This window comes from Etheostoma spectabile, chromosome 9 (genome assembly GCF_008692095.1).
Source record: "Etheostoma spectabile isolate EspeVRDwgs_2016 chromosome 9, UIUC_Espe_1.0, whole genome shotgun sequence".
NCBI classification, from domain to species: Eukaryota; Metazoa; Chordata; class Actinopteri; order Perciformes; family Percidae; genus Etheostoma; species Etheostoma spectabile.
In genome coordinates this window covers 35,654,482-35,672,829 of record NC_045741.1, presented here as the reverse complement: position 1 = coordinate 35,672,829, position 18,348 = coordinate 35,654,482, and the positions used below count along the sequence as shown (strand labels likewise).

The 18,348-nt window shown below is 40.2% G+C and overlaps 1 protein-coding gene across 1 annotated transcript; it reads left to right on the top strand.

The window, feature by feature from the left end:
- The first annotated feature begins 3,552 nt into the window (after positions 1–3,552).
- Positions 3,553–18,196, top strand: rorca (RAR-related orphan receptor C a). The gene is made up of 10 exons (XM_032524812.1): positions 3,553–3,908; positions 10,603–10,688; positions 10,859–11,000; positions 11,133–11,573; positions 11,693–11,814; positions 12,319–12,451; positions 13,757–13,864; positions 14,025–14,135; positions 14,730–14,842; positions 14,979–18,196. The coding sequence occupies exons 1-10, from the start codon at positions 3,902–3,904 to the stop codon at positions 15,138–15,140; spliced, it is 1,425 nt and encodes a 474-aa protein (XP_032380703.1). The 5' UTR covers positions 3,553–3,901; the 3' UTR covers positions 15,141–18,196.
- Positions 18,197–18,348: the final 152 nt, after the last annotated feature.

Below are 18,348 nucleotides of genomic sequence, written 5' to 3'. Positions count from 1 at the left end.
AAAAACTCCAAAATTGGTGCTAGCAAACTGGAGTTGCTGCAGCTAATGGCCCGAGCTCCCAGTTAGCTGCATTGGCAGTTGTGGTAGCGCCTTTGTGCCTCTTAGCAGACACAAAATGCAATGGAAATTGAGGGGGTTCAGCCAGGTTTTGGTGATAATCATAACGCAGCAGTTCCGTGTGTAGTTGTTTGTTGAACCCCCTCATCCCGGACACAGCTGCGCAGTTAGCTGGCCGAGCTAGCTACCAACAGTGTCGAGACAAGGTAAGTGAGATTACACACTTTGAATTTAAACAGTTTCTTCATAACGTCTGACTTGAAAATGCATCTTGTTGTCACCTAATGGCCCTGTAATTGACTGACTGACATTTTAATTGCATTTTGTGCCTGCTAAGAGGCACCCTCTCTCTCCCCCCCCCCCCCCCCCCCCTCTCTCCCCCTTAGGATGAACTATAAGGACATTTGTGATGCTCAGACTTTTCATCTATTATCTCATCAAGCAAAGAAAAAATAAATGCAAAACTAAATGATACTCTGCTTAGAAAGACCCTGTGAGACAATAACAAGCTACAAAATAGCTTAAATAGACTGTGTGACACAATCATTTTATCAGCTGCTGTTTCCAAGGTTAAAGAATACATTTATAAGTTATTGTCAATTTGTGACTTCAGTCTGGAAATATTGGTACTTCAAGCACAAATTTCAGTCAGAAACCAGTCAGGACATCCTTCATGTTGTGGAGGAGAAGGGAACAATTAGTTACAGGAACAGGAAGAAAAGGAAGGAGCACCCCCTCCCCCCCTGTAGTTTGGTACACTGACCTATTGATGTGAACCTAGTGCAGGTGAAAGATAGGTACAAACCAGATTACAGCCACAAAGAGAGTCCGAGGAAGAGAGATTAGTGACCATTTGAAAGGGGAGAAGGGAGGGGATTTAGCAGGATGAGGAAGAGGAGAGGAGAGAGGATTATGGAAGCCAGAGCCTGAATCCTAAAATAATCCTCTCAGTATACTGGGCTTTATTCGCCGTGGGGCAGAGGCCAGTTTGAGCTATTAAACTGTCATTGCATTCGTGCGCCACAGTTTGAACATGCAGAAAACACTTCAGAATGTGTGATCATCACCACCACCACCTCTGTTGTAGAGGAGGAGGTGCTTGATTTCTTCTTTAGTTTAGTATATCTCTCCGGCCCAAGACACACACACACACACACACACACACACACACACACACGTCGGCAGGCGCGTTCATTCCGTCTGCCTTAATCTGGAAAGCTGGTTGGGAGCTACAGGCCTGTGTTCTAAACTCTAAGCACCTCCTCCTTTCCATGCTCCATGCTCTAATTTGGGTATTGCCATGGTTACATAAGATTCAGGGTCAGCGGGTCAGTTACGTTACAGGCAAACACTGGATGGATGTGTGGCAGCTTCACGGCGACAGCGGGACATAATCATGTATAAAACGAGAAAGATGGCAGATGAGGATCAGGAAGGAAACCATCAGACTGACAAAACCACCTAAATAGGAGGAAGAGGAAGTTTACAACCATAGAATATCATAAAGCAAAACATTCCTACTGTACTTTTCCCAGTATTGTATTTTTTTACTGTACATTCAGGAAGAAGCAAATACTTATGTTCTAATGTCTTTTTCTGTTTTGTGTTGAGCAATTACACAAGTGGGACAGAGAGGACTTGTAGAAAAGTATAGAAAAAAGACTGTAAACAAGCATGTAGGAACAGTAGATATCAGAACATAAAACATGCATAGGTGGTGCTGAGAGACTATAAAGTATAAGCTTTTATTTATGATAAAGACCAAAAGCTTTACAGTGGAAAAAGACAGAAAGACAAGGAGGAGACTCACCACGCATGCACACCAGGACGAGAGAGGGCGGGGTGTGAAAGCTGTGTGTTGCTCCACTAACCTACTTACCATAATCTCTCTCTGCTCCTCATTTCATAATTGTGTCTGAGTTACATGATACACTTGTCATTGTACCCATGCTTGCAAATCGATTATTTTCATCTGCAGTGTTTCTGTTTTCTTTCTTTTACACGCCCACATTTCTAAAGGAATAAAAATGCACCCAGTGCACTCTAACACACTAAAGATAGACAGAAATACAGACACACGTAAGGGGTGGCTGTGACTCAATGGTAGAGCGGACGCCTGCCAATCAAAAGGTTCGACCTGCAGTCCCATGTCGAACTGTCCTTGGGCAAGACACTGATCCCTGAGTTGTGTAAATGTGTGTGTTTATCTGATGAGCTGACGGCACAACCTCGGCCCCAGTGTGTTAATGGTGAATGGAATCTGTACTATGTAAAAGCGCTTTGAGTAGTTATTAAGACTAGAAAAGTGCTATATAAAAACACTACATTTACATACATGTCTATTTTATGTGAAGCATTTTGCATCAATACATTTGTATAAAACATCAGCTTAGATGTTTTTAAATGCATTGCATGCTTAAGTATGCATTGCATTAAATGCATATGATATACATACACTTTTGAGTTAAAAGCTTTCCCCCTCACTGCTTTTAAATTCATGAATGGACCATTAATTGCAAAGTTAGTGTAACCATCTAACCCTAATTTCAGGAATGAAAGACAGAACCCAACAGCACAACAACAACCTGTGGTCACACTTCTCCTCCACTAAGATTAGTGTTTGTTAATCTATCAAAATAATGCAGGTTTACAATGTTGCATTCAGCTAAAGGGGAACTGATGGCATCCTAGCTTCTCCTATTATATACAGTATGTGTTAAAAACAAAGTGTAGCACAGCAAATATACCCTATATTATGTCCTTTGGAGTATCTCTATTTGTTTTGTTATAGGCTATAACTTTGGTCCCCCGCTGTATGGAGCTTTCTGTTTTTTTGTTTTTTGTTGAAAAGAACAGAAATATGTGTGTTTTAGAGCAAGCTATGGTAACATTAACCAACATATGAGAAATGAGGAAAAATGTACATAACATTACATTCGTTATCTATGCTCCTCCAAATATAAACACATGTGTACGCATAGTATGGTGTGTCCAACTGAAAGTGATGTGAAAATACAGATTTTAGTAGTAGCCTAGTAGTAGTAGTTTACAAAATTATAGGCTTACACAAACACACACACACACACACACACATATATATTTATCAGCATATATGTCAGCCTATATATATATATATATATATATTTAAATTGTAAAATTCATATTTTAATTCCTACCTTATATGTAGTTGACATTACATTCAGTTGCCTATGTAACACAAATGTATCATTGTTCCTTTTTATTGGGCAATAGTGGGAAAGAAAAATGTAACATTGCTGATGATTATTAAAGGTAAATTGTCTACCAGGAAATAAAACTGTGCGCTTGTTTATTAAATAGTTCCCACGCTGGTTGACTGGTCGGTCTAAACTGAACTGTCTGAACTGACACACTGCCACACTTTCCCACGCACGCGAGAACCTCCTTGCGCGCGGAGTGTGGCGCGCGCGTCCGATCACGGGGCACGAGGCGGGCGGACCGCGCTCATGTGTTGTCCACGCGCCGAAACTAGGTTAGAGAGCCGCAGAGTCAGAGCGGGACAGAGCTGTGAGAAGACACGGAGCTGTAAGCTAGTTGTTTTATTACCGCATAGGTGTTTTAGCAAAACTGTCAGTCTGAGACTGGCGTAGCTGTCAGAAAGTAACAAACTAAACACACCGTTGTTTATTTTAAGGTCGACGCACGCGAAGAAAAGGTAGAAAATCCATATGAGGATTTGCTGTTGTGACAATTCTCAGCTGCTCCGGTTTGGAGCAAATAAGTGCGCGTCGCTCTCAGTGTTTCTTGGCTTCCTTTCCACCTGGAGTTGTATGACTTGAAGACTTGGCTAGACTTCACCGCCGACATGAGAGGTGAGTTTGTGAAAATGTTTAAATTTGCTAGAACGTATTTTCAAGTCTGGTGCAAATAACTTTTGAGTTGTATTTAGCGTGTTGAAGGCACTGCTTTGTGACAGAGTCCAAAGTGCGTAGGCTGCATGCACGCTCGCACTGGATTTAAAACCACATTATATCAGGAAAAAAAAAAAAAAACAGAGTCTAGATGTTATGCAAAATTGTCACCTTACGGACTTTGGAAGTTGTTAAATTTTAATAGGGTCCTAAGCACATTTAGAATGTTTTGAAATGGTTTATTTTAGCGCAGATACATGTAGGCTATAAAGGTATTAACATGAGTTTGGTTAGTTTAGTTTATTTGTATAAACTGCATGGGGGTTTGTGCATTTATTCAGATTTGCCTTTGACGAATGCGTAGTTATGTATTATTTATTTCACCGGTGACTTATGTAAGAAAGAAAGGAAAGGGAGGGAGGGAGTGAGCGGAGTGATTCAGAGGCTGTCAAACCAAGCAAGAAAATCTGTTGGTAAGGGTTGTTTACGGTTAATAAATAGTCCCCCTTTTCCTTAGAGATTTCTCCCTATTTGCTGTATTTCCTTACACTTTCGTAGGAACTTCTGTATGAACCGTCCAGTAACCTAGTTTTACAATTTGGTATAAAAACTAGATTTTTTTTCAAATTTTTAATTTGACGTTTTAAAGTGCCTCAAATCACTGATTGTGTGTTGAACTGTGTTTCACTGTTCTATTTAGTTCAACAGCCAGCGTGATTTTGTTTTCAGCGTCAGCAGTATGGCGGACAGTGTGTGGAGAGAGAGAGAGAGGAGAGAGAGAGAGAGAGAGAGAGAGAGAGAGAGAGAGAGAGAGAGAGAGAGGAGGTTCTCCATTGACCTAGTTCTGTCATTGAGGATTATAGCAAGTTTGTGTATTCCTGGGGGTGGAGGGCCATGGTCTGTCGTCATTACTAATGAGACAATGTTGATCATTTCAGTCAGTTATCCGGACAAAATGTTTCTCCTTTAAATATTGGAGATTTGAGCTGCACTGGGAGAGCCTGAGTGCAATGCACCTTGCAAGATGCATGCTGTCTTTTATTAGTTTTTCTTACGAAAACAATCTGATGTTGTGCGAGAGAGATTTTTTTTATATGAAATCTAAAAACAAATATCTATTTACTTATAGTATGATGTAACATGGCACAATTGTTTGGTGGAGTTGTGATGTCAAAGACATGCACTGCAGTGAAAAACAGGATGTGAGAGCACAGCAAGCCCACATGTAACCATGAAGCACAGCAGGGTTCAGTTATGCTCAGTTTCCCTTGTCAGCTAAGGTTACATCAACCACAGTATGTGTCACTGCAGTCAAGCGCGGCTTGTCAGTCTGATTTTGTGAAAAAATACCACATTACCCACAATGTCATCTCCAGTCTTGAGTTAAATTCACTTTCCAGAGAAAACACAAGTTACATTAGAGTGTGGATATCACAAGCAGTGTATAGATGCCCATTTATACCTGGTAGATCGCAAACAATGCAGTTGTACTTGTTTATCTCTCAGTTATCTGTGCAAACTGTTGCACAAACAGGTTAGGTAAGTATGATGCAACACAATCAAATAGACAAACTTCAATAAAGCACTTATAAATGTTATGCCTTAGTGGACTAATGCTGTGCAGAGCTGTGTTGGAGCTCAGTTAGCCCAGGTTTAAAGGTAGGGTGGCAGTAAAAAGGAAAGGGCGCTCTCTGCTCTCCAAGTTCACTGCTGTGCTGAGCTCAGCCTCAAAGCCACTATCTGTTAGCAGCCTGGGGCAAGTTCACAGCAAGCTACAGTATGTGTCAAGGTGCCCTTTCTCTCTGACAACTGTGTGCTAAGATTCCTTTCCCCTTATCTAAAGCTTTAACTTGTCACCCAGCCTGCATGTTAGTATGCAAGCAAAGTGTAAGGTAATGTTAAGGCTGTGCCTTTCTGCTTATCATGACTATTAGGGAAACAATTCATTTTGCTGCACAATATTTACTTACAGATGATATTTTTGTTTGCAGTATCTAAAGTCTTTTTGATAGGCCCTATCTATTTTCCAAGTAAGGATAAGGGACATTTAAACAGACGTACAGAGATTTTTATTCAAGGCGACTGTGATTGCTGCAGCATCGTCCGAAATTTGTTCTTGCGGTTTGGAGCAGCATGCAAAATTACATGCTGTGAACTGAATTCCTCAGTCTGGTTTTGCTTGTGTTGCAGAGGCCCACTAGGGTTTGGGCTCGGAGCTGCATAAACAGCACCATCAACTGAATGCACTTTATCCTCTCGGATCAATGGTGAGGGATTAGAGAGGCACAGAGGGTGAAGCCTGGTTTCTTGGCAGGCATAGTATTGTTGTTCAGCATGTGAATGTTTATCGTAAGATGAGTGGGATAAGGTGTTAAGTATGTAGAATAGAACAGTTTTATATCCAGTCAACATGTTTATTGTTAGTAATCCATAGCATAAAATAAAACAAAAACCATGCAACAAAAAAAGTGAAAATAATCTCTCCATCTTCACCTGTTTGGGCTGTTGAAATTCTTTTTAATAATAATAATTAATATTCTCTTCCTCAAGACGGGAAAATAATTATGTTTATTACATTATACTGATGGTATCCCCAACAAGATGAAAGGAAATCAATTGGTCACTTATAATTTATATTTTTGTAAAATGTTGTAATATTCAGTGTTACTCTACTGCTCTAAAAACCATTGGCTAGGGCTACGGTTAAGAGAGATGCATGATGCAGGCCTTTACGTGCAATGGACTCACATTAATGTGTACACTAATACCTCTTTATCCACTACTGCATCTGCTGAGTAATTACATAATTCTGCAGTGCATTTTTAAAAGTGTGGGGTTAGCGTCAGGTCATAATATACTCTCTGCATTCTCTAGGTAGGTCAGGGGAAAGAGGAGGGGAAGAAGAGAAAAAAGCTGTCATTACCGTTCACATTAGCTGTATAGAAAACACGTGATAGTTATGGCCCTGAATTGGGAGATATGTTAAAAAGAGAGAATGACTAACAGAGGACATTAGGGCCCATTTAAATATACAGTAACTGCTAACTTTGTAATTTTGTAAACCCTCTCTATTGGTAACCACACTCTACAGCATGTAGCACATACACCATATATGCTGTTTTTCCCATTTAGGCCCCAGGAGCCCCTCAGAATGCAGATAGCGTACACAGTATGAGATGTTAACGTAATGTGTAAGGCAAATAGGACCTTGGACTCAGTTGGATTAGCTGGGATGAGAGAGCAAAGTCTCTCTAGCGAAGGTGTTAAAGCAGGTGGAACGTGCTCATCCAAAAGTTGTTATAGTTGTGCAACAGAAAACTCAGATTCAACAGAGTCTAGCTAGCTGTCTCGATTGAGCCTGCAGAGAGGAGCAGTTAACCACAGTCCTCTTAAAGTGACCGGAGTTTAGAATGCCAACACAAAGAAAGCGTAAAGTGACAGACAACCGGCTGATTTTCCAGTAGCACCTGAACAATCCCAGAAAGGAAACGTTGTTGATGTAGACTACAGCACTGACGTAGAAAAGTGCTTACCAACTGACACAAAAGGTATTTTAAATCACCACATATATTTTCATTTGCATGGCACATTCTCAAACTCACATGATTAAAGCAATTATTCCTAACGCTGCAGTGTGAACAGACAATAATGTTCTAGGAAATGGGATACAAATTATGATGACTTTGCGTAAATAATGCACACCAAAGATCCTATGATATGTATTAAATCACATTTTTGTGATATATTTATGTACTGAATATTGTCTTAGCTCCATTTAAACTTAAAAGCTAGTATTCACCTAGCCAAGTTACATTTCAAAAAGTCTAAACATGTAGCTCCTAATATATGCTTATTGCATTTAACACAAGGAATGTGTGTTTGCGTAAATAACATGCTGTCTTAGAACCAAGATTCAGGGAAATTCTCTAAATAAACTCTGATGAGAATAAAGAAACTGTTGTTCAGGCCCATGATGCAACGCAACATACCAAGAAATTAACAGTCAGAGATAGGAGACTGTTTTAGCTGTCACAGACCACTGTAATAACGGCTCTGCACACTGTTATTTACACTAAACAGTGCACACTTCTGTGCTGAGCCGTGATTTGTGCGACATGTATTTGCCAATACACCAGAATGGCAGAAGGAATCACTGGGCAGCCAACTGCACCAGTGTAAAAATAGATTTATGTTCTAGCTCAAACACAGCTGAAATTTCACTCAAATACTTGACATGCTGCAACTTGTTCAGAGCTACTATTAGCCACGTCTCTTGCCCCTGCTGCAGCTTACTGTACTAGATGTTTAAGGAAATATGTCCAGATGTTGTGCAAAGGGGGCAGTTGGCCCTGCTAGTTTCAACTGATCGTCCATCTTTTCTGTAATCAAGCCTTACATTGTTGTCCTTTCAAACCAAAAGGAAGACTCTTCCTTAAAAGATTTGGTTCCACCTTAAAACCCACAAGAAGGCTGCCAGCACAAGTGCCTCCCCCTGTGCTGAATGAAAAACTGTGTCAGTGGAGCAGCTCCTGTTCTCCGGGCCTGACGGCGCAGCCGGTGCAGCTCAGCTGACTGGCAGGTGAGGCGGCGAGTCACAAACGCAGCCTCTCACTCAGCATCCAATGGTAGTGCAGGAAGAGTGAATAAGTATCGTCACACTGTTGCCAAGACAACCACCTTTGAATGAGTGTGTTCGTGGAATGTGGCCAGACGGCAGTTATATAACAAGCTGAAGGGTGGAGGTAAAGCTCTGGAGGGGGAAGTATAGAGCAATAGAAAGGGATTTTTTCCCCCGTTGCCATTTATTTATTTATGTCCTCAGTTGCGTTAGTGAGTAAGAATTCTACCCAACAGAAACACTCAAATATGTCAGCAGCACTGTGCAGAAAGTCTTTTTGGAGAGAAAATGTTGAAGGTCCACTAATCTCTCTCACCACACAGTGACTCATGTGATCGGTTGGTCGTGAGTAGTTTATCAAAGAGCCTTTAGAAAACAGCAATTTTCTGGAGAGCCAGCTGTGATGGCCGGTTAAAGCCGTCGCTGTGTTTTAGGTTACCTAATACCCTCTGTTATCCAGCTAAAGTGGTTTATGGACTGTTTGGCACACCCTGCTGCCCAAGCCAAATTTAATCTTGCTCACAGTCTATGTCGTAACAGTCAGTTGTAGTTGTTTTGTGGGTTACAGTTGTAGGCCTTGGAGGGTTCAGAACAGCAGTACGCCTTTGTTAACCTGCTAACATTTTATTCATCCTGGAGGAGAGAAAGAGGGCGAGAGAGAGCGAAAGAGAGAGAGCGAGAGAGGTGAAACTTTATAACCCTGGGCCTCAGCTAATGCAATTGACCGGCTATTCTGGGCTTTAGGAGGCACAGCTACTTAGATAAACAACATAATGAAAAGAGCAGGCTGTTCCCGAGTAAGAAGGCTCAGGCTTCCACAATAAATTCAAAGTGTATAATGTATATGTTGTCTACTTTGTCAATCACGGGTTACACTGTGTTCTTGACACTTCTCTTGTTTCTTCACAATTCTGCGAAATTGTTATAATCATTATTAGCTACATTTGAAACATCGCAGTGCGCAGACAACATCTGACTGTCACAAAATAACTTGAATTTCTTATAAGAAGTCTACCTGCACCAATAAATGTCACGTGCAAGGTGGTGGTTGTCTTGTTTGAGTTTGGTTTGAGTACAAAAATCAGGCTTGTCCAGAGTAAATATTGATGTATTATAGGCTGCCCACTTTATTTGATACAACTGAGGCTGTTGTATTGACAATAACTGCAGTCAGCATAACACACTAAAAAGAAAATGTTGAACGTTCCAGTAACTTCCCCATATCTTAGTGCTGCAGGGCAGTGATCAACAATATGTTTACTTGTAATATACCTGTGGGCTGGGTTTTCCCAACATTTTTTTAGATACCAATTGTGAAACAACTGAAATGATTAACATCACATCACATGCTACGTATCACTGTAGGACAGCTTAATTTCCTTCTTTTAAGATTAGTTTTTGGAGCTTCTCTTTTAATGGACAGGACAGCTGGTGAGAAAGGGGAAAGACATGCAGGAAATTGTCACCGGTCCGACTCAAACCCTGGAGGTCTTTGTAACTGTGCGCCTACTCTACCAACTGAGCCAACCCGGCCACTTCCAGCGGGGTTCTTGATCTATCGACTGGTTGTCAGGAAATGCCAATCACAGATCCCAAGATGATCTTTAACTATTTTGTTTGACCATCAGTCCAAAACTCAGAAATAATAAAAGGATCTAAATCAGAGTAAAGCAGTAAATCTTACACTAGAGGCAATTTTGCTTGAAAAATGACTCAAACGATTAACTGATTGTCAAAAAAAGTTGTTTTTGAATCTATCTTCTAATTCTTTCAAATTTAGATTATTGTGTCATTATGAAAGAAATACACAGCATTATGACTCTCATTATGCAATGAACGCAATTAGTGTTTAATCATATTATTTTTCAATAAATCTGTGTATTTATTAGTTTCTAGGTAACTAACTACAAATGTTAAATGTTTAAAAGGATCCTAATATTACAATATAGGTTTTGAGTTTCATATTAAGTTTGTTTTTTCTTTTTCTTTTTTTCAATTTTACTGTTTTTTCCCCCTCCCTCTTCCATCTCTCTCCAGCTCAAATAGAGGTGATTCCGTGTAAAATCTGTGGGGACAAATCATCAGGGATTCACTATGGTGTCATCACCTGTGAAGGCTGCAAGGTGAGCTATCACCCATCTCGCATCTGTTGTCAGTTGCAGCAGCTTTAAACGTGTTGTTATCACCATTCTGATCAGTCTAATCAAAGCATTTTGTTTATACCCAAAAAGTGTTTAGATGCTCACATGGTTTACCACTGATTCACATTTTGAGTGTGTCTTTTTGTCTGTAGGGTTTCTTCCGACGCAGCCAGCAGAACAATGCTATGTATTCCTGCTCACGTCAGAGGAACTGTTTAATTGACCGGACCAACCGTAACCGTTGTCAGCACTGCAGGCTGCAGAAGTGTCTCGCGCTGGGCATGAGCCGTGATGGTGAGTTCAGCCGCTCGATCTATATTTAATTAACTCAGAGTTGCCACCGGCCACTTTTTATGTAATCCTTGTTTGACCTAGACCATACCTTCCTGAATTTAAATTTTTTATTTTTACATCCTTCTGCTGCAGCGGTCAAGTTTGGTCGAATGTCCAAAAAGCAGCGTGACAGCCTGTATGCAGAGGTCCAGAAGCACCAACAGTCCCAGGAGTGTGCGGGGCTCAGTGTCCGCGAGGAGAATAGCAACATGGCTGACCACTGCCGCACTTACAGAAGAGGCTCCAGCACCACGCTCAGTGACCTGGAGGACATCACCATGCTGCCAGAAGGCTTGCTTTTAGACCTGCCGCTGACACCAGAGGATGGATGTAGCGAGTACTGTAACCTGGACATGGTGGGTGGCAGTGCAGGCAGCAGCTCATCCTCTCAGAGTTCTCCAGAACAGACCAACTTCGACTTTGTAGACGCCAACCACAGCATCAAGCATGAGTACCAGCTGTTGCACGACTCTGGACTCTTCTCACATGCTATCCTTAACCCGCTGCCCGAGGGTTGCTCCCTGCTTGAGATAGGTCAGTATACATCCTGTAATGCCTAGCTACTGTATAATGGCTACTGCTGTTGTGTCATTGAACTTTAAATCTATCTAAAACAACATGATTTTCCTTGCGAAATCTTTCCCTCTGTTTAGAGCGTATAACTCAGAGTGTGCTGAAGTCCCATATAGAGACATGCAAGTACAGCACAGAGGAGCTAAAGAGAATGGCGTGGACCTTGTATAGCCCGGAGGAGATACGCTCATACCAGACCAAGGTATATATGACACATTTTTGTATTGCAAACATTTATACACAAAACAACCATGGGATTTATTAAAAAAAAGTGTTAGCATTTACCTATACGGAGTTAGTCAAATAAACTGTATTGTGAACTTTTCTGTACAGTCTAAATCTAAAGTTACACATTTCATATCATTATGGTTGCTCTCTTTTACAAAGTTCACAGAGAAATGTTTTTTTAGTTTTTAACTTTTCACAAAAATCAACTGTAACACTTCTAGAAGAAAGTTTCCGAAAGTGTCACCATAGTTATTTTTATCACACAGCTCCTTCTGGGCCTTTTGTCTCACTAGTCAAGGTTTTAGGATGAGTTTAAAGAAATACGTTATTATCAAACAATCTGTAGGTTAGGACGTCTTTAGGGGAAATCAAAGTCTAGCTAAGCACAGAGTCCAAAGAGAATAATGGAGTACAACTTGTATGATGCATCTCTTGTATTGCAATTCTCATAAAAGACCCCCTGCCTTTCTTCTTTCAGACAGCTGAGGTGATGTGGCAACAATGTGCCGTTCACATCACCAATGCAATCCAGTATGTGGTAGAGTTTGCCAAGCCAATCGCTGGCTTCATGGACCTCTGCCAGAATGATCAGATTATCCTCCTCAAAGCAGGTCCGTGCATGACACCAGTACACAAACATTATAATACCCTCAGGTGGTAGATGACTCCACATTGTGCAAGTATCACATGCAAGTGGAGTGATGCTTCGGAAGAAAGGCTGGCCTTGTTTTAATCACGCTCAGGTCATCATACTGTGAGGCCTTTGTGTGATGTTTTTTCAAGTGATAGAAATTTAAAATTTAATGTTTGGTTTTCAGTGACAACCCAAACAATAAATCTTTCTAAACAATAGACGAATGGCTTTGAAAGGCAGCCAAGGCATTCTTATTTGATGAAGAGGAAGCACGCACAAGGCTTTTAACAGAAGTGTTAAGATAATGAAAGGTTTGAGATGTGTTCACACCCATACATCTGCCAAACCTGACTACCACCTGAAGATACAGGGTTGTGAATGTAAACTAATCAGAAGTTATAAATAGGATCAAACAGGACTACATTCTTGAAAGTTTCATTACTATAAGCGTGTCAAATCCACAGCAACACATCATCTACAGCAGGGGTGTCCAAACTTTTTGCAAAGAGGGCCAGATTTGATAAAGTGAAGATGCCCGGGGCCAATAGTTTGTTCGGACATTTTTTAACTACAAAAGTTTCATGCAAATATACACTATTATAAAACAATTTTCATTGTCACAATTATCTTTATTTTTCGGACATTATACTCCTTCATCACGGCAACATCTTCATCGCAAATAAAACAGACAAGCTTTCCGTTGATTTCTTTAAAGAAATAGTCATTTTCCCACCGTGGTTGAAATTTTCTGCACTCACTTGCTACCTTTCGTTTCTTCGGTGCTGCCATTTCTGGTGACTCGTGGTACATTTTTTTCTTTGCTTATTTTTGTTAAATGGAGAAGCACCTTTTCCGTTACTGGCTCTATCTAGTGTTAAAACTGAGAAGTGCAACAGAGTTGAGTTCAAGCGCCATGTGCGGGCCATATTCAACTATATTTTCAGAATTTGCTGCGGGCCAATAAAAACTGACCGGCGGGCCGCAGTTGGCCCGCGGGCCGTAGTTTGGACACCCCTGATCTTCAGTAATAATGCAAAAGCCTTGATTATGTTAATTACGTTGTACAGGTGACAATTTCTGTGTCACTCATGTCAACTCAAGTAAATAACATAACATTTTCACTTTATAGAAACATGACAGTGCAGATTTAACAAACTAAGTGTGTATGTTCTTTTTCCTCTGTTCCAAATTGTTTAGCTAATATAATAATAATACATAGCTGTAACTATTTAAATATGTATATGGCACTAATCCTAATTCTGGTTTTCTTTTTTGTCCACAGGCTGCATGAATGTTCTTCTGATCCGTATGTGTCGGGCCTATAACCCCATCAATAATACACTGCTCTTTGATGGGAAGTTTGCCACTCCTGATCTTTTCAAAGCCCTTGGTGAGTCTCTCTCTATCTGTCTGAATGGGGAACCCATCAACTTTATGAAGGGAGAAGCAAGGGATATTAAAACTCTTGTTTTATGTTTCATGTGTGTCAAAATCATCCCTGTCAGTAGCTTCTGTTTTGATGATGACTTTCTCCTTCTCCTGCCCTCTAGGCTGTGACGATCTTGTAAATGCAGTGTTTGACTTAGCTAAAAGCCTGAGCCGTATACAGATGTCCGAGGAAGAGATGGCTCTCTTCAGTGCTGTTGTGCTGCTTTCACCAGGTGAGATCATATTTCTTTCACAAAATGGATTAATGCTCACTGTAGTTTTTACACTAATACTAAATTGGTGAAATAAACCCATACAGGCCACTTTTCAGTATGACCTACATTTGGCTCATTAAAAGCTCTTGGCCTGTAGTGTAGGAGACAGGAATTATTCATAATAATTACAGATAATTAGCTTCACTTCTTAAACCTGTTTCACAAATGAAAATAATTATTGAGGATGACCTCTTTAAAAATTAGAAACATTTTTCCTTTCCATTGTTTTTGCAAAATGACTGGATAATTATGCAAATGATTAATTACAGCTCTAACACCTTTGTGACTAATGGTATTTTACTCCAACCAAAACCAGTCTTGCAAGTAGCTTCTTAATGATATAGTTTCACTTAATGTGAAAAGAAGCAAAAAAGAATGAAAATAAAGTGTGTTAACATCATAAATAAAATTTCACCAACTCAGTCTGTGCCCCCTATTCAGAGACCAGTCTCCTGTTCTTGTCCTAGATGTTTGTATATTGTTAACCTCACCAGATGCAGTTTCAAATTGGCAACACCAATAAAACCATCTTGTTACTCTAATTTCTCTCAGACCGACCCTGGCTGACAGATGTTCAGAAGATACAGAAGTTGCAGGAGAAGGTCTACGTGGCTCTGCAGCGCTGCCTACAAAAAGAGGGAGCATCAGAAGAGAAACTAGCCAAGGTACAAATCCTAACACATTACACTTTGGTGAAAACAACTGACATGATGCGTTGTTCACATACTGTATTAATAAGATGTTTAATTGGTATTCATTTATTCTTTTAACTTTTTCTGCTCTCCTGTATGTCCCTTCCAGATGGTGTCTAAGCTTCCCATCCTGAAGTCCATTTGCAACCTTCACATTGACAAACTGGAGTTTTTCCGTCTTATCCACCCTGAGACAGCATATACCTTTCCTCCTCTGTATCGGGAGGTTTTTGGCAGTGAAATCTCCTTCCCAGACTCCACAGAGGGTTAACAATGTTTAGCTAAATAGCGGGATTCAAACAGAGACATTGAGGTGTAGGGAGGGGGAGAAAATGTGGCAACCAGCTGAGACTAAAACCAACCAGCAGCTCAATGACAATCCTGCACGTTACACTTTAGGACACACTCCTCTCACCAATGAGCTCCCAACCCTGTGGAGTAGCTCACACTGCCCTGCAAGCCAGTCCGTTCAGCGTAACACTATAGGAACTGCTGCTGCAGTGCATGTTACCTCTTTTTTAGGGAGTTATTCAAGAGTAGCCGACATTTGTATACTCAATTATTTTTCTATGAGAAGACCTCCAACCTCTCATGAAGCTGAATTTGACTTTCCTGTAAGCTATCGTTGAATGTATCCCCCTTTTCCCCTTTACCCTTCAGCACAGCCCTAGGCTTGATATAGAATGTACATACTTATAATCCTCACACACTTTGTGGCGGTTTTGCAGTATTTGCATTCAATATTTTTAGTAGCACCCATATTTTGCAGTTTTGTAATGTACAAACTGTTTTAAGGGACCACGATCAAACTCACAGACAGGGTTTTTAAACTGTGCACCTACAAACTCTTGCGTACAGAGCCCAACACATGGCACTTATCTTTGTAGGTATTTTTTTACTAGCACACCTACAGACACTGACATAAGTGAGCTCTTTTCTTTTTTTTATGCAATCAGTGACCTCAGCCCTAATACCTTTTCCCTTTGAAAATGCCACTTTGAGAGAGAGAATCACAAAGGTATTTTGAAAGTATTTTCAGATGCTCCTTTTTATATACATATATAACACCTTTAGAATCATGTAAAATAAGGGCAGTCGTGAGGGGGATGAGCTTGTGTTTTCTAAAAAACAGAAACTGCCTGCCCAAACTTTGGGGTTCTGGGACGGAAAGATTGTTATTGCTGGAAAGACACTTATGAGTCCTTGTTAGAATCCAAAATGAACTTTTGGCACAAGACTTTACGGGGTTCTACACTCAGACTGCCATCTGTAAAACGTATATTAAACCAGCCAGAAATAAATACGCCCTCCCACTGTAGCTCCAGTAAGCTGGATGAACAAGGTGCCGGGCAGCCGACCACCGGGGGGTTATGTGCTCTCGCCATGGAAGAGCATCTGGAACCGTCTCAGGCCCCCTGTGCAGAAGAGTGCCATGGCTCAAAACCTCCAGCAGCGTCGAACCAGCAGATTCAAAAGAATGGGTTTAAAGAAAGAAAATGAACCGAGAGTTTGATGATGAAATGTGACAGTTGACCAAATTCCCACCTACATGGTTGGATAAGGAGAGTGGACTTGTGGGTGAGGGTGTTTCTTAAGCGCCCTAGACATAAATCAATTCATCAACTCTCGCTGCTTCGGGTTGAGCAGACACAGGAAGCCAGGGTGTTCTGATTGGGGATTAGCTCTTCTGTTCCTTTTCCCCGCGCTCCCTTACTACCTCACCCTCTTCAAACACTACATGGCACAGCAAAAGGTTGACAGAGCCATCAGCTACCCCCCTGAGTTAGTATTTCTGCACACATACTAGAGAGTTTCATTGGAAATGTAATAATTAGTGGTCAAATTTGAAGGCCAGTGATGACAAAACTATCCTAAAATATATTATTATGCTCTTAAAACTGGATAAAAGACAAAAAGCAATCTAAACTGCTGGTTGTACTTACTCATCTTTGACTGCTTTTCTGTCATTTGTAAGCAGTTCAGGCCTTCAGGTCCAGCAAGCCCTACTTAGATACAGATCTATCTGAAGTAAAGTCTCGGGAGATGCAAGGGTGTGTCTAGAAGAAATCTTACAAAGTAGGGGGACATATTGGATTTCTCTACATGTGTCATTCTGCCAGTGTCCTAAATAAGCTACTAGAAAAGAATAGTTGTAATCCATGCTGTTTTTATCTGAAGCATTTTAAGACAATCACACGACATATTTTGGATGACTAGCTCTATGTAATATGTCCGCCTGGTTTGCTTTGCACTGCTGGGTCAGTGCTGTTCGCCATACATTATCTCACAGAGTATGAAGAGGGTATTACTCTTTTCTGGGTACGTAAAACAGTGGCATGGTGGGATTGTGCAATAAGGTCTTTCCCATTGTTCTCTGTATGTTGGGCCTTTGTTGCTATATTGTGTACATTTTCAAAAGCACTCCAACACCTCACAGCACAACAAATAATGTTATTTAGTAATGTATATAATGTACCAAATATACAGCCAACCACTACACAGGTCAGCTCTCAGCTGACATGATGACCGACAGATGACACTTACAGATTGTAACAAAGTGCAATACTTTGTGTGTTGAGAGTGTTAGACATGATTTGAAAGGATTTAGTATACTTTATAGTTTTGCAGGCCTATAAGCTGTCCAGGGGGCAGTACTGAAGATCTGCACTTGCATTTACATTTAGGGTTTTTACTCAGGGAGATAGCTGGGCTCTCTGTCCTTCATTGTCTGCAGTTCGTCTATAGCTAGCAAGACACGTCGCACCATAATAGAAGATCTTAAAACCTTGATCACTGTGTACAGTACATGTTCTTGTGAATGTTTGACTTCAGAAGTATCAAAGATTTTACCCTTGTCTAACATCTTTATTGCAAGACTTTTTTTGAGTTTGAGTCATAGATTAAATAGAATATTAAAAAAAGTAAATATAGTACAATAAATATAAAAGATGGATTATTATCTCAGAATCTTGTGTTGGTTTTGTTGTGATATTTTGTATCTTAATTTTTATCCCTATGTGTACTGTTTGTTTTTCTCAACAGTTTAGTGTTCTTTTTGTCTTGGAGAGATGTAATTCTATTTTTTTAAAGAGCGTTTTTAAAGATGTCTCCCTAAAAGTTTCTCTTGTCATGATCCTTGTTTATATGTTCACTCTATTTTAAGATTATTATTATTATTAAATCAATATAGATTTTAATAAGAAATAATTTATATGTTATGGATAAAATGCCCAAAAGGTTTTAACACAGTAAAGTTTTATTGCACAATGGTGATACAATATGTGGATTTAAGAATGTAATAAAAGGCTTTTTACAATTAAGAAAAAACTTGGCTTGACTTTATATCTCATAAACGTATCATACTATTTATATAAACATATCAGATATTTCACATCATTTTGCACCCAAAATAATTTGCACAGATGAACTGATGTACTGTATATTCCCACAAAAAATTATACATTTAACGCAGTTTCATT